This window comes from Schistocerca gregaria, chromosome 6, assembly GCF_023897955.1.
Source record: "Schistocerca gregaria isolate iqSchGreg1 chromosome 6, iqSchGreg1.2, whole genome shotgun sequence".
Lineage (NCBI taxonomy): Eukaryota > Metazoa > Arthropoda > Insecta > Orthoptera > Acrididae > Schistocerca > Schistocerca gregaria.
Window position 1 is genome coordinate 417221086 of NC_064925.1, and position 13128 is coordinate 417234213.

At 42.0% G+C, this 13128-nt stretch overlaps 1 protein-coding gene across 1 annotated transcript in view; it reads right to left on the reverse strand.

The window, feature by feature from the left end:
* Window positions 1-13128, reverse strand: part of LOC126277969 (mitochondrial basic amino acids transporter-like) — a 241652-nt gene that overhangs the window by 59070 nt on the left and 169454 nt on the right. Inside the window, exon 4 of the mRNA XM_049977622.1 lies at window positions 4562-4645. Within this exon, the coding sequence (XP_049833579.1) occupies window positions 4562-4645 (84 nt within the window). The remainder of the gene's footprint in view (window positions 1-4561; window positions 4646-13128) is intronic.

Genomic DNA, 13128 nt, shown 5'->3' on the forward strand with positions numbered 1-13128 from the left:
TTGCATTAAGGAAGGGTGTGAAAGGAAGTCGGCCGTGCCCTTGTAAAGGAATCATCTTGGAATTGGTCTGAAGTGATTTAGGAAAATCACGGAAAACCAAAATCAAGATGGCCGGACACAGGGTTGAACCGTCGTCCTCCCGAGTGCGAGTCTAGTGTGCTGACCACTGCGACACCTCGTTCGGTCGAACATAAGATAAACTGGTGCAAGCATCAGGGCAAGAGAAGTCTACGTGAAAAATTCTATGCAAGCGAAACTGAAAAATGTCTTCCTGCTGGAATTAACGCATCCAGAGGATATATCTATATTGTGTCTTTAAGCACATTTGCGAAGAAACGGCGAGGCTTCATGGATGTTCAATGCTACTGTCATTAATCTCTATCGAAAGAAGGCGCATCACTATGGGGTCTGAAAGTTAATAAGCCAAGCGAAAATAAATCACTGGTTTTGTTTCATTTTTAGTGGAATTTCTTTTAGACACTAACCAAATCAGAGGGGACAGTAGATCTTTATGAATGGTCACCATGCAGGTGTGGAAATGGAGGAGATCCACTTAAATAGTCACAAAAAATGTGAGCATAGGTTTCAATTTAGAATGGCACTCCCCCCTCAGTGCTCAGCTATTTCTCTAAAGCGCCCACCTCAACTCCCACCACTACCGCCCTCTCCCTATGCGTACCCTGCCGATTGTGCTTCTGCCGGTCACGTTATTCTGTGCTCACTCTACTACTGCTCGGCTCTTTCTCGATTTTACTGGCAATGTCAGAGCTTCTTTAACAATTACACATAGCCATCTGGATGGGTTTACTGACGAAGAGTTGGCCAATGAGCAACTAGTTTAAGAAAAATATAAGCTGCTTAGCCTCTGAATAAAAATTTCGAATTGTTGTTTTATGTTTGTTATTTTAGCCACAGCTCAGTATTCACTTTCATTACACTGATATGGAATTTTTTAAGTACATGCAACTTGACACCTCAACAAACCATGTAGAATGAAATACGCACCGTCGATTTTTTTTTCTTTTTACAGTGGCAACAATTAACGTTTACACAAACTGTACCATTTCTTCCAAATCCATCAGAAACAAACGCAAAATAATTTTATTTAAAAAAGCGGATAAAGTACCACTAGAAGCCTTCCTAAAAGACAATTTCCATTCCTTCCGAACTGACTATGCGAATGTAGACGAGATGTGGCTCAAATTCAAAGATATAGTAGCAACAGCAATTGAGATATTCATACCTCATAAATTGGTAAGAGATGGAACGGATCCCCCGTGGTACACAAAAAAGGTCCGAACGCTGTTGCAGAGGCAACGGAAAAAGCATGCGAAGTTCAGAAGAACGCGAAATCCTGAAGATGGGCTAAAATTTAGAGACGCGCGAAATTTGGCACGTACTTCGATGCGAGATGCCTTTAATAGGTTCCACAACGAAACATTGTCTCGAAATTTGGTAGAAAATCAGAAGAAATTCTGGTCGTATGTAAAGTACACAAGCGGCAAGACGCAGTCAATACCTTCGCTGCGCAGTGCCGATGGTACTGTTATCGACGACTGCGCCGCTAAAGCGGAGTTATTGAACGCAGTTTTCCGAAATTCCTTCACCAGGGAAGACGAATGGAATATTCCAGAATTTGAAACACGAACATCTGCTAGCATGAGTTTCTTAGAAGTAGATACCTTAGGGGTTGCGAAGCAACTCAAATCGCTTGATACGGGCAAGTCTTCAGGTCCAGATTGTATACCGATTAGGTTCCTTTCAGATTACGCTGATACTATAGCTCCCTACTTAGCACTCATATACAACCGCTCGCTCACCGATAGATCTGTACCTACAGATTGGAAAATTGCGCAGGTCGCACCAGTGTTCAAGAAGGGTAGTAGGAGTAATCCATTTAACTACAGACCTATATCATTGACGTCGGTTTGCAGTAGGGTTTTGGAGCATATACTGTATTCAAACATTATGAATCACCTCGAAGGGAACGATCTATTGACACGTAATCAGCATGGCTTCAGAAAACATCGCTCTTGTGCAACGCAGCTAGCTCTTTATTCGCACGAAGTAATGGCCGCTATCGACAGGGGATCTCAAGTTGATTCCGTATTTCTAGATTTCCGGAAAGCTTTTGACACCGTTCCTCACAAGCGACTTCTAATCAAGCTGCGGAGCTATGGGGTATCGTCTCAGTTGTGCGACTGGATTCGTGATTTCCTGTCAGGAAGGTCGCAGTTCGTAGTAATAGACGGCAAATCATCGAGTAAAACTGAAGTGATATCAGGTGTTCCCCAGGGAAGCGTCCTGGGACCTCTACTGTTCCTGATCTATATAAATGACCTGGGTGACAATCTGAGCAGTTCTCTTAGACTGTTCGCAGATGATGCTGTAATTTACCGTCTAGTAAGGTCATCCGAAGACCAGTATCAGCTGCAAAGCGATTTAGAAAAGATTGCTGTATGGTGTGTCAGGTGGCAGTTGACGCTAAATAACGAAAAGTGTGAGATGATCCACATGAGTTCCAAAAGAAATCCGTTGGAATTCGATTACTCGATAAATAGTACAATTCTCAAGGCTGTCAATTCAACTAAGTACTTGGGTGTTAAAATTACAAACAACTTCAGTTGGAAGGACCACATAGATAATATTGTCGGGAAGGCGAGCCAAAGGTTGCGTTTCATTGGCAGGACACTTAGAAGATGCAACAAGTCCACTAAAGAGACAGCTTACACTACACTCGTTCGTCCTCTGTTAGAATATTGCTGCGCGGTGTGGGATCCTTACCAGGTGGGATTGACGGAGGACATTGAGAGGGTGCAAAGAAGGGCAGCTCGTTTTGTATTATCGCGTTATAGGGGAGAGAGTGTGGCAGATATGATACACGAGTTGGGATGGAAGTCATTACAGCATAGACGTTTTTCGTCGCGGCGAGAGCTTCTTACGAAATTTCAGTCACCAACTTTCTCTTCCGAATGCGAAAATATTTTGTTGAGCCCAACCTACATAGGTAGGAATGATCATCAAAATAAAATAAGAGAAATCAGAGCTCGAACAGAAAGGTTTAGGTGTTCGTTTTTCCCGCTCGCTGTTCGGGAGTGGAATAGTAGAGAGATAGTATGATTGTGGTTCGATGAACCCTCTGCCAAGCACTTAAATGTGAATTGCAGAGTAGTCATGTAGATGTAGATGTAGATGTAGATGTAAATCTTACTTTACAATTATAGGATTAGAATTCTTGACCAAAGAAGTACTTTGTTATTCACTGCAGTATTTATCTGATATGAAGCAATGGAAGCTTTGATTCGCTTCATAATGAAAGTCCTACTAATGTTCCACAGGTTGAGTTCTTGTTCTACACAAATGACATTCCATCTTAGAATAATTATGCAGAAATAGTCTTCTTTGCTGATGATACCAGTTTTGTAATCAAATATAATAAAAGATGCAACAACAGAAGACATAATAAATGCTGTATCCAGAAAAAATATTGATTGATTATTGGAAAATAGCCTATCACTTAGCTAAAATAAACACAGCTCATTCAGTTTTGCACAAACAGGATTCATCATCATCATCATCATCATCATCATCATCATAACAGAACATTGGAGGAGGAGGGGAAGGGAGGGAGGAGGAAATATGCGAAAGTAAATTCTCAAAATTCTTGACTGTGCATATTGACCAGAGTTGAACTGAAAATTAAGTATTATAGATACACTCAGATGCATTAGTTAAGCAAATTTCCTCTACGCGTAATTGCTGATTTCGGTGATGAAAGTGTTACAAAGTTGGCTTAGGCTGCATTGCTTGCTTCCGTTCAGTAATGTCACATGGAATATTGATCTGGGCCACATACAAGCAAGGCTTTCACTACACAGAAATAGGTGTAAGGCAGATGCCTGATCTCTATAGGCAAGTGTTTTAGAAACAAAGGAGACGACAACCTCACAATGCATTTACCCTGTTATGAAGTTTGTTGTGAAGAATCACAACTTTCAAACGAATTTCGTGCTTCCAGCCGGTCGCCGTTTAATACATTCCACGATATTTCAACTTGGCTCCTGTTGATCATCTTGAGTTGAGCCATCGAAGACTGTCTTCGATAGCTTATCTGCGATTAACCGGCAGGTAGCCAGTTGAACTATTGTGGGTTGTATTGAATGACAACTGGCTACAAGCACGTAATTTGAACATTCAATTTTCCGTGAAAATTTTAAAGGTCACACAAGAGCCACAATGTCCGATCACTAGTAATAGTCACAAATATAGCACTAAGAACAATAAATCTCTCCTTCTGCAGAAGGGGACAAACTGTGCAGCGGTAAGATAGTTGGCACATTCCATTGTGCGTTAAAGGTGTTAAAGTAAATCCTTTTAAATACAAATTGAAATCATTTAGCTTGACAGCTTCTTCTACTCCATAGATGAATTTCTCAAAGGACGATATGAGTGTGCGTGTGTTTGTGTGTGTGTGTGTGAAAAGTGTCTTATTGTAAAGCTACTGACATGTCCACGACAGTCATATGCCCACGGTTTATGAATGATAACGAACTCAACTTACCGACTCCCTGTGCAAAATGTGTCTGAAGCAGTCGAAGGCTCCTCGGTAGGCAGGTTTGCGCTGGTTCTGCGTCTGAAGATGTACCTGCGCAAGGAATGCAAGGTTAGCTGTTCGTCTTTAAAAGCCACATGCTTGTCTCTAGCTGGCTAAAGACATTACCATAGGAAACCACTCATACACACATACTCTAGGATGAAACATTTTACCCTTCGACTCTGCAAATAACCTATCATGCTATGCACTTTGGACTTTTACTTTCGTATAGCAGCAGCAATAACGATTACAATTTCAGTCGTTTAATTTCTTACAATGCGTTAAACAGGTTGTCCACAGCGACAAAAACACATTGCCATTTAGGTTATTAGTTGACATTATCAGATCGGGAGGTATGCGATCCGTTATGTTGAAACATGTGGTTAAACAATCCTAGACCAAGATCGCTAAAGCTCCTTTTTCTGATACCTAGTTTCATGTAACTGACGAGCCATCTTCATATCTTTAGTAGCTTTCTGCAATCTCCCTTAGTCTGACTCGGCACATTTACGTTGTTTTTGACATTGTCATATCCGGAGATATGCGATTTATTATGTTAAACAATGGGTCGTCATGGAGCTGAAACTAGTTATGAAATGAAGGAGTTTTAGCGATCTTGACCTATGATTATTTATCCACACATTTTAACGTAACAGATTGCATGTCTTCCTATTTGACAACGTCAAGTAACAACGTAAACATGCTAACTCAAGCTAAGGGAGATTGCAAAAAGCTGCTAAAGATCTGAAGATGCCTCGTAATGATCTCAACTAGTTATCAAATGAAATAATTTTAGGATCTTGTCCTAGTATTCTTCCACATATCATCATTTTGAATGATCCCCTGTATTAGGGAAGTTCATAATTAAGTAGGTAATTCTAAGAGAAACCGTTTACGAAGATATTTCCTGGATAACGGAAAAACAGCCAAACTTCGAATATTATAGAAACAATACCAAATGAAAAACATTACGGTTAGCCGAACACGTAACGAAGTGGTCGTAACAAAGACTGTTAATAAATGACGAATATCAGTCAAGATATAGTACGAATGTAATTGTTTGCTGATGTGCGCAGGGAAATGTTGGAAATTTTCCCGCATATAATAACTCTCTAATATCTCTCTAAAACTACTGGAGAGTCAACGAAATGCTGCTCGTCCTAGCCTTGATGAAGGGAAAACCGTGAAAAGTGATAGAGAAGAGGCAACGCTTGCTCAGAAAGTGCACAACTGATCTCTTAGAGGGTACACGAGTCGGTAGAGGGTAGGACAAATTCTGCTCTTGGGGCGGAAAACTGACTCTAAATGTGGATAAACCATAGTTGCACAACAACGCAGGTCGGAGAAAGCAACGGAAAACACACTTTTAAAAGTCCAACTGGATATCCCATGTATCAGCATGATTGGATTGGAGGTTGGTTCAATTATTCTGAGGTAAAACTGACTCTCATTAGATCTACGGAAGGCGAGAGCTAGAGAGAAGAACAAACGCATTTGTCAGTGAGAACTGCAGCATGGAATGCCACTTCTCTTTTATAAGGCGGTACATTGTGCTTATCTTCAGGAGTTGCGAAGGGAGTGAGACGGGACACTGAGGTTACCCACTGATATACTAAAAAGAAGCACTGTCAAATGGACAGGTGATTACAACACGAAGACATAACCTTGACACACGTCGGCGGCAGAAACGCAGTTACATTAATAATTTTCGAACACGACAGCGACATAGTAAGTTGTTAGTTAAATGTTGAAAGCTCACGGAAAGATAGGGGCAAAAGCCACAAGACTGTCAAAATGTGCAATGAGAACAACAAGCTAGATATGTGACTTTATTTCTGCATACTTGACACCTGAAGGGAGCGGACTAACTTCGCATATGGGCGACATCAGCGGTCGCAACGATGGCTCATCTTACCAAGTGCACGGAGTGTGGATACGGAAGCCGGTGGCAGCAGCGGCTGGAGAATATGATTTCCGACCGCTCTTTGTACTTAATGCTAAAGTACGGACATCCTTCCACTGGCAGCAAGGTTTGTCTCACATGTCATCTCTCCTGTCCCAACATGAAGTCCTTACTCTCCAAAAATCTAAAGTGACATCACTACTCTATAAAGGTATGCGGTGAAGTCATTACTCTGCAGAGACGAAGACTGAAGCGTTCTCCATCTGGTCACTCTAGAGTTTTGCTGTTTTTCGTCAGAGCAAGAGCTTGCTGGTCAACGGTGGCAAAGATTCCGAGTGCCGACCAGTAAAACTCAACTGAAGACATTAAACATTTTCCTACTCTTGTAGATTTTCTCAATGTTGAACCGATAGGGCTCTTAGGTATGTAGGAAGGCAGAAAATCTCTCCCGTTCCTCGCTACAATTTTGTATGTAGACACAGTGAAAAAGCGCGGACTCCCCAGAAAATAAGATTATGACCTAATAGGAAATCTTGGTTCTGAAAGTTTAAACTGAACCACATTCCGGGGAGTCGTACCAAAAATTCACAAGCCCTGTCAGAAATCACACCTAGCTAAAGATCCCTGATCTTGTTAAAAACCTTCTGCAAAGAATTCCATGTTTCTTTCGGATGGAAAATAAGTGTCACGTGTTCCACGTTGGGAGTGTGGGCTGGGGAAAAAGAATGGCTGCGAATACCAGTCTGTTTACCTGCGGCTGCGTCTCTGCGTGGGGCTCAACATTTTTATGATGGCAAATTCCTCTTAAAAGAATTCCTTTTCTCATGCAGCCAACATCTAAGCTTTCAAATCTTGGAACCCTCTACCATGCTACATAGGAAAGGCAAAGAAACAATTACAGAAATGAAAACAGCCACTGGCAATTTTAATCCAATTCTGCAATTACAGAGCAGTGCAAATTAATGACTACTTGATCAAGAGAATTTACACATCATCCTCTGAAATATGTTAGTGGACAGTTTCAGAGAAAATGGTCATATTACGACAGGTACATGACAAGCTACTGCTACGACATAAGTCATATACCTTTTTAGGTAGCAAGATCACTGGAGATGGAAGAGGGAAATAAGGATTAAGAAACAGAACTTCCCAAACAAAAAGTGCCTTCAATAAAATGAAAGTTCTATTCTACTCATTACTTAGCGGCCTAGAAATCGGAAAAAAGTGTCTGAAAGCATATGTCTGTAGTGTGGTATTGTATCGCTGTTGGATTTGGGCACTGGGGACTGATGGAAGAGAAACACTAGATTCTTTTGAGATGTGGCGTTACCAGCACCTTCTAAAAATCAAATGGGCTGATAAGATTACGAACGATGCAGTCTTGAAAAGTATGGAAGACAAGAGGAGTCTATGAACACTATTGTTAAAAAGGAGCTTTCAGATTATTGATCGTCTATTGAGATATGACGAGTGCTAAAAACAAAAATAGAGGGGTATGTCAATGAAAAATGAGCTAGAGGCATACTGCGATTGAAGTTCTTAGATCAAACCATAAAAGATGCAACACCTACAGAAAAATGAAGAAGAAGGCATAAAGTCATGAAGGTCTATCACCAACCAAACTCGCCGGCCAGTGTGGCCGAGCGGCTCTAGGCGCTTCAGTCTGGAACCGCTGTCCATTCCGTTCAACTGCTCTTCCAGGTCCTTTGCTGTCTCTGACAGAATTACAATGTCATCGGCGAACCTCAAAGTTTTTATTTCTTCTCCGAATTTTTCTTTTGTTTCCATTACTGCTTGCTCAATATACAGATTGAATAACATCGGGGAGAGGCTACAACCCTGCCTCACTCCTTTCCCAACCACTGCTTCCCTTTCATGCTCCTCGACTCTTATGACTCCCATCTGGTTTCTGTACAAATTGTAAATAGCCTTTCGCTTCCTGTATTTTACCCCTGCCACCTTCAGAATTTGAAAGAATGCCAGTCAACATCGACAAAAGCTTTTTCCAAGTCTACAAATGCTAGAAACGTAGGTTAGCCTTTTCTTAATCTTTCTTCTAAGAGAAGTCGTAAGGTCAGTATTGCCTCACGTGTTCCAACATTTCTGCGGAATCCAAACTGATCCTACCCGAGGTCCGCATCTACCAGTTTTTCCATTCGTCTGTAAAGAATTCGCGTTAGTATTTTGCAGCTATGACTTATTAAATTGACAGTTCGGTAATTTTTACATCTGTCAGCACCTGCTTTCTTTGGGATTGGAATTATTATATTCTTCTTGAAATCTGAGGGTATTTCGCCTGTCTCATACATCTTGCTCACCAGCTGGTAGAGTTTTGTCACGACTGGCTCTCCTAAGGACGTTGTCTACTCCCGGGGCCTTGTTTCGTCTTTCAGTGCTCTGTCAAACTCTTCTCGCAGTACCTTACCTCCCATTTCGTCTTCATCTACATCCTCTTCCATTTCCATAATATTGTCCTCAAGTACATCGTCCTTGTATAAACCCTCTATATACTCCTTCCACCTTTCTGCCTTCCCTTATTTGCTTAGAGCTGGGTTGCCATCTGAGTTCTTGATATTCATACAAGTGGCTCTCTTCTCTCCAAAGGTCTCTTTAATTTTCCTGTAGGCAGTATCTATCTTACCCCTAGTGAGATAAGCTTCTAACTCCTTACATTTGTCCTGTAGCCATCCCTGCTTAGCGATTTTGCATTTCCTGTCGATCTCATTTTTGAGACGTTTGAATTCCTTTTTGCCTGCTTCATTTACTGCATTTTTATATTTTCTCCTTTCATCAATTAAATTCAATATTTCTTCTGTTACCCAAGGATTTCTAGCAGCCCTCGTCTTTTTACCTACTTTATCCTCAGCTGCCTTCACTATTTCATCCCTCAGAGCTACCCATTCTTCTTCTACTGTGTTTCTTTCCCCCATTCCTGTCAATTATTCCCTTATGATCTCCTTGAAACTCTGTACAACCTCTGGTTCTTTCAGCTTATCCAGATCCCATGTCCTTAAATTCCCACCTTCTTGCAGTTTCTTCAGTTTTAATCTACAGATCATAACCAATAGATTGTGGTCAGAGTCCACATCTGCCCCTGGAAATGTCCAACAATTCAAAACCTGGTTCCTAAATCTCTGTCTTACCATTATATAATCTGTCTGAAACCTGTCAGTATCTCCAGGAATCTTCCATGTATACAACCTTCTTTTATGATACTTGAACCAAGTGTTAGCTATGATTAAGTTATGCTCTGTGCTAAATTCTACCAGACGGCTTCCTCTTTCATTTCTTAGCCACAAACCATATTCACCCACTATGTTTCTTTCTCTCCCTTTTCCTACTGACGAATTCCAGTCACCCATGACTATTAAATTTTCGTCTCCCTTCACTACCTGAATAATTTCTTTTATCTTATCATACATTTCATCAATTTCTTCATCTGCAGAGCTAGTTGGCATATAAACTTGTACTACTGTAGTAGGCATGGGCTTTGTGTCTATCTTGGTCACAATAATGCGTTCCCTATTCTGTTTGTAGTAGCTTACCCGCACTCACTCCTATTTTTTTATTTATTATTAAACCTACTCCTGCATTACCCCTATTTGATTTTGTATTTATAACCCTGTATTCACCTGACCAGAAGTCTTCTTCGTCCTGCCACCGAACTTCACCAATTCCCACTATATCTAACTTTAATCTATCCATTTCCCTTTTTAAATTTTCTAACTTACCTGCCCAATTAAGGGATCTTGAATTCCACGCTCCGATCCGTAGAAAGCCAGTTTTCTTTCTTCTGATGACAACGACCTCCTGAATAGTCCCCGCCCGGTGCTATGAATGGGGGACTATTTTACTTCAGGAATATTTTACCCAAGAGGACGCCATCATCATTTATCCATACAGTAAAGCTGCATGTCCTCGGGAAAAATTAGGGCCGTAGTTTCCCCTTGCTTTCAGCCGTTCGCAGTACCACAAGAGCAAGGCCGTTTTGGTTAGTGTTACACGGCAAGATCAGTCAATCATCCAGACTGTTGCCCCTGCAACTACTGAAAAGGCTGCTGCCCCTCTTCAGGAACCGCATGTTTGTCTGGCCTCTGAACAGATACCCCTCCGTTGTGGTTGCACCTACGTTACGGCCATCTGTATCGCTGAGGCACGCAAGCCTCCCCACCCACGGCAAGGTCCATGGTTCATGGGGAGGATGTAACTGATAGATGAATCGAAATACAACAACTTCGTTAGAAGTAAGGCGGAGCCAGTGAAAGCTTTGGAATCTCAGGAAAAACAAGGACAACCAATCCACGCGGGCCATAATCTCAGCAAAGGTAATGTACTATTTCTGTGTAAGGATAACTGCTTGTCATTCAAGCTCGTTCCGTCTGTTGTCATACCATTAAGATCTTGTGTATTTGTTGTTGCGTACGTTTATCTGCTTTTCGTTCATGCGCTCTCAGACAAGACGATTGTTTGCATTTCAGTACTGCTGTGAATAGCAGTCTATACTGCAGCTTTACTGAAAATAATTGAAATGTTTGTGATACGTACAGTACTTTGTGAAATGTGCCTTTCATAGGAGGCTGCACCACTGGCATTGCACACAGAGCCGGACGGTGTGGCCGAGCGGTTCTAGGCGCTTCAGTCTGGAACCGCGCGACCGCTACGGTCGCAGGTTCGAATCCTGCCTCGGGCATGGATGTGTGTGATGTTCTTAGGTTAGTTAGGGTTAAGTAGTTTTAAGTTCTAGGGGACTGATGACCTCAGACGTCAAGTCCCATAGCGCTCAGAGCCATTTGAACCGTTTTGAGCACACAGAGCCCAACGCTTGTACCGCTCTTGATATCCGAACAGACGTCTACCACAGCGTCGAACGTGTTAGGCTGTTCGTCGCCTACGCGGAGAGGCAGATGCCTTAAACGTTCAAAGCATCAGGAAGTCCGCCCACGGACTACTGAACAGTCGGTATTGTAGAGGAGATATTTCTGCATGTGGAAGAACAGCCGTCAGAAAGCGGGCGTCCGATTGTTCATACCATGGGTATGTCTCAAAGTAGTATGTGGCATTTTTTGCATGAGAGGCAGTTGCACTTTTATCATTACCAGCGAATATAGGATATGGGTGTGGATGATCCCGACAAAGAGTTCGGTTTTGTGAATGGATTGTTCAACGTTGCAAGAAAGAGTTCTGTTTCCCAAGCAACATGTTATTCACATGTGATGCACAGTTCATCAGAGATGGATTCTTTAACTGTTGTAACAGCCACATCAGCGTGTGCCAATATTCTCGGATCCCACTGGAACACCACTGCAAACAGTGGTCTGCAGTGAATGTATCGCTCGGTATTATTGGCGATACGTGATCGGACCTCATCTCCTGCCACCACGTTTGAATGAAGTGAGATAGTGTCTTCGTTGACCAAGTTCATCCAGAATAATTGTTACAAGATGTGCCACTTAAAATGCGTCATCAGATGTGTATGCAACTACATGAAGTACCTGCAGACTTTTCTGTGCAAGTACTTGACGTCTTCAGTGCCACATACCGCAGTCGCTGCATCGGGACGATCAATTACATGGCTAATATAATTTTCATTTATTTACTCATTTTGTAATGGCTTATCAAAAGCCTTGTGGACTTGAGACAAGTTCCCAACGAAGAACCAGGTCTAGCCAGAATACTCGCAGTATCCGATGAGTTTGTGAGATGCCTGTTGTACCAGGAAGTGTGTGCCATAATTTTCTACGAAAATGTTATGCTCGTACTGAATGTAGTGGTTGCCATTTCGAACACCTTGTATACCAGTTAAAGATTCATCAAGTCTCAGAACACCTGTGGACTAAAGGTGCCTTACGGGTTTGGGCAGTTTTACGTCACGTCGGACAAACAGTAAGTACTGTAGAACAACGCAGAAAGAAGCGTGAGAGATTTTGTCACCTACGCTACCTTGAGAAATCCGCTTCAGCTGAGCATGTTCTAGATCATATCTGACGAAACGTCTGCCGTGGCTCGCACTAACGGCTTCTGGGATTGTGTAATTAAAGGATCTATCGAAATAAAAATCACCGATAGCATCATTAATAGAATGGGCAACCTGCAGCTAAGCGCGGAGCGGAGCCCAGCAATCGCGGTGATGAAGAAGCCACATCGAACGCCGAGTCAACGTAAGCCCATATATGGGGATGCCTTGAGCACCAGTGATGTCAGAGCCAGCGGTTAGTGCACGTAAGTGCGTACTAGCAGCTCACTGGCAGCCATGCTACTTGCGAATGGCCAAGGATCCTCCGTGGAAAACTCGTGAAATTTTTTTCCATTTGACGCGGCTGGACACCCAGAACTTTTTATTCGATGTTATAGCCGCGAGGCTATGCATTTTCACACCTTATATAATGTAAAACATTGTTGAGTAAACAGTAAATTATCTTTGCTGAACTTATGACCCATGTGCACTGCTTGTCCTTTTTGTTCCTGACATTCCAAAGCTTTCACTGGCTCTCAGTTACTTCTGTGACCATAAGTTTCTATTCCAGAGTTTTTTAATTTGTGCGCAATCTTTTCTGTCAACCTGTATATTCCATGTGTATGTATATCTGAGATATTTATTTTCATTATATTTTAATGACAGATCCTATAACAT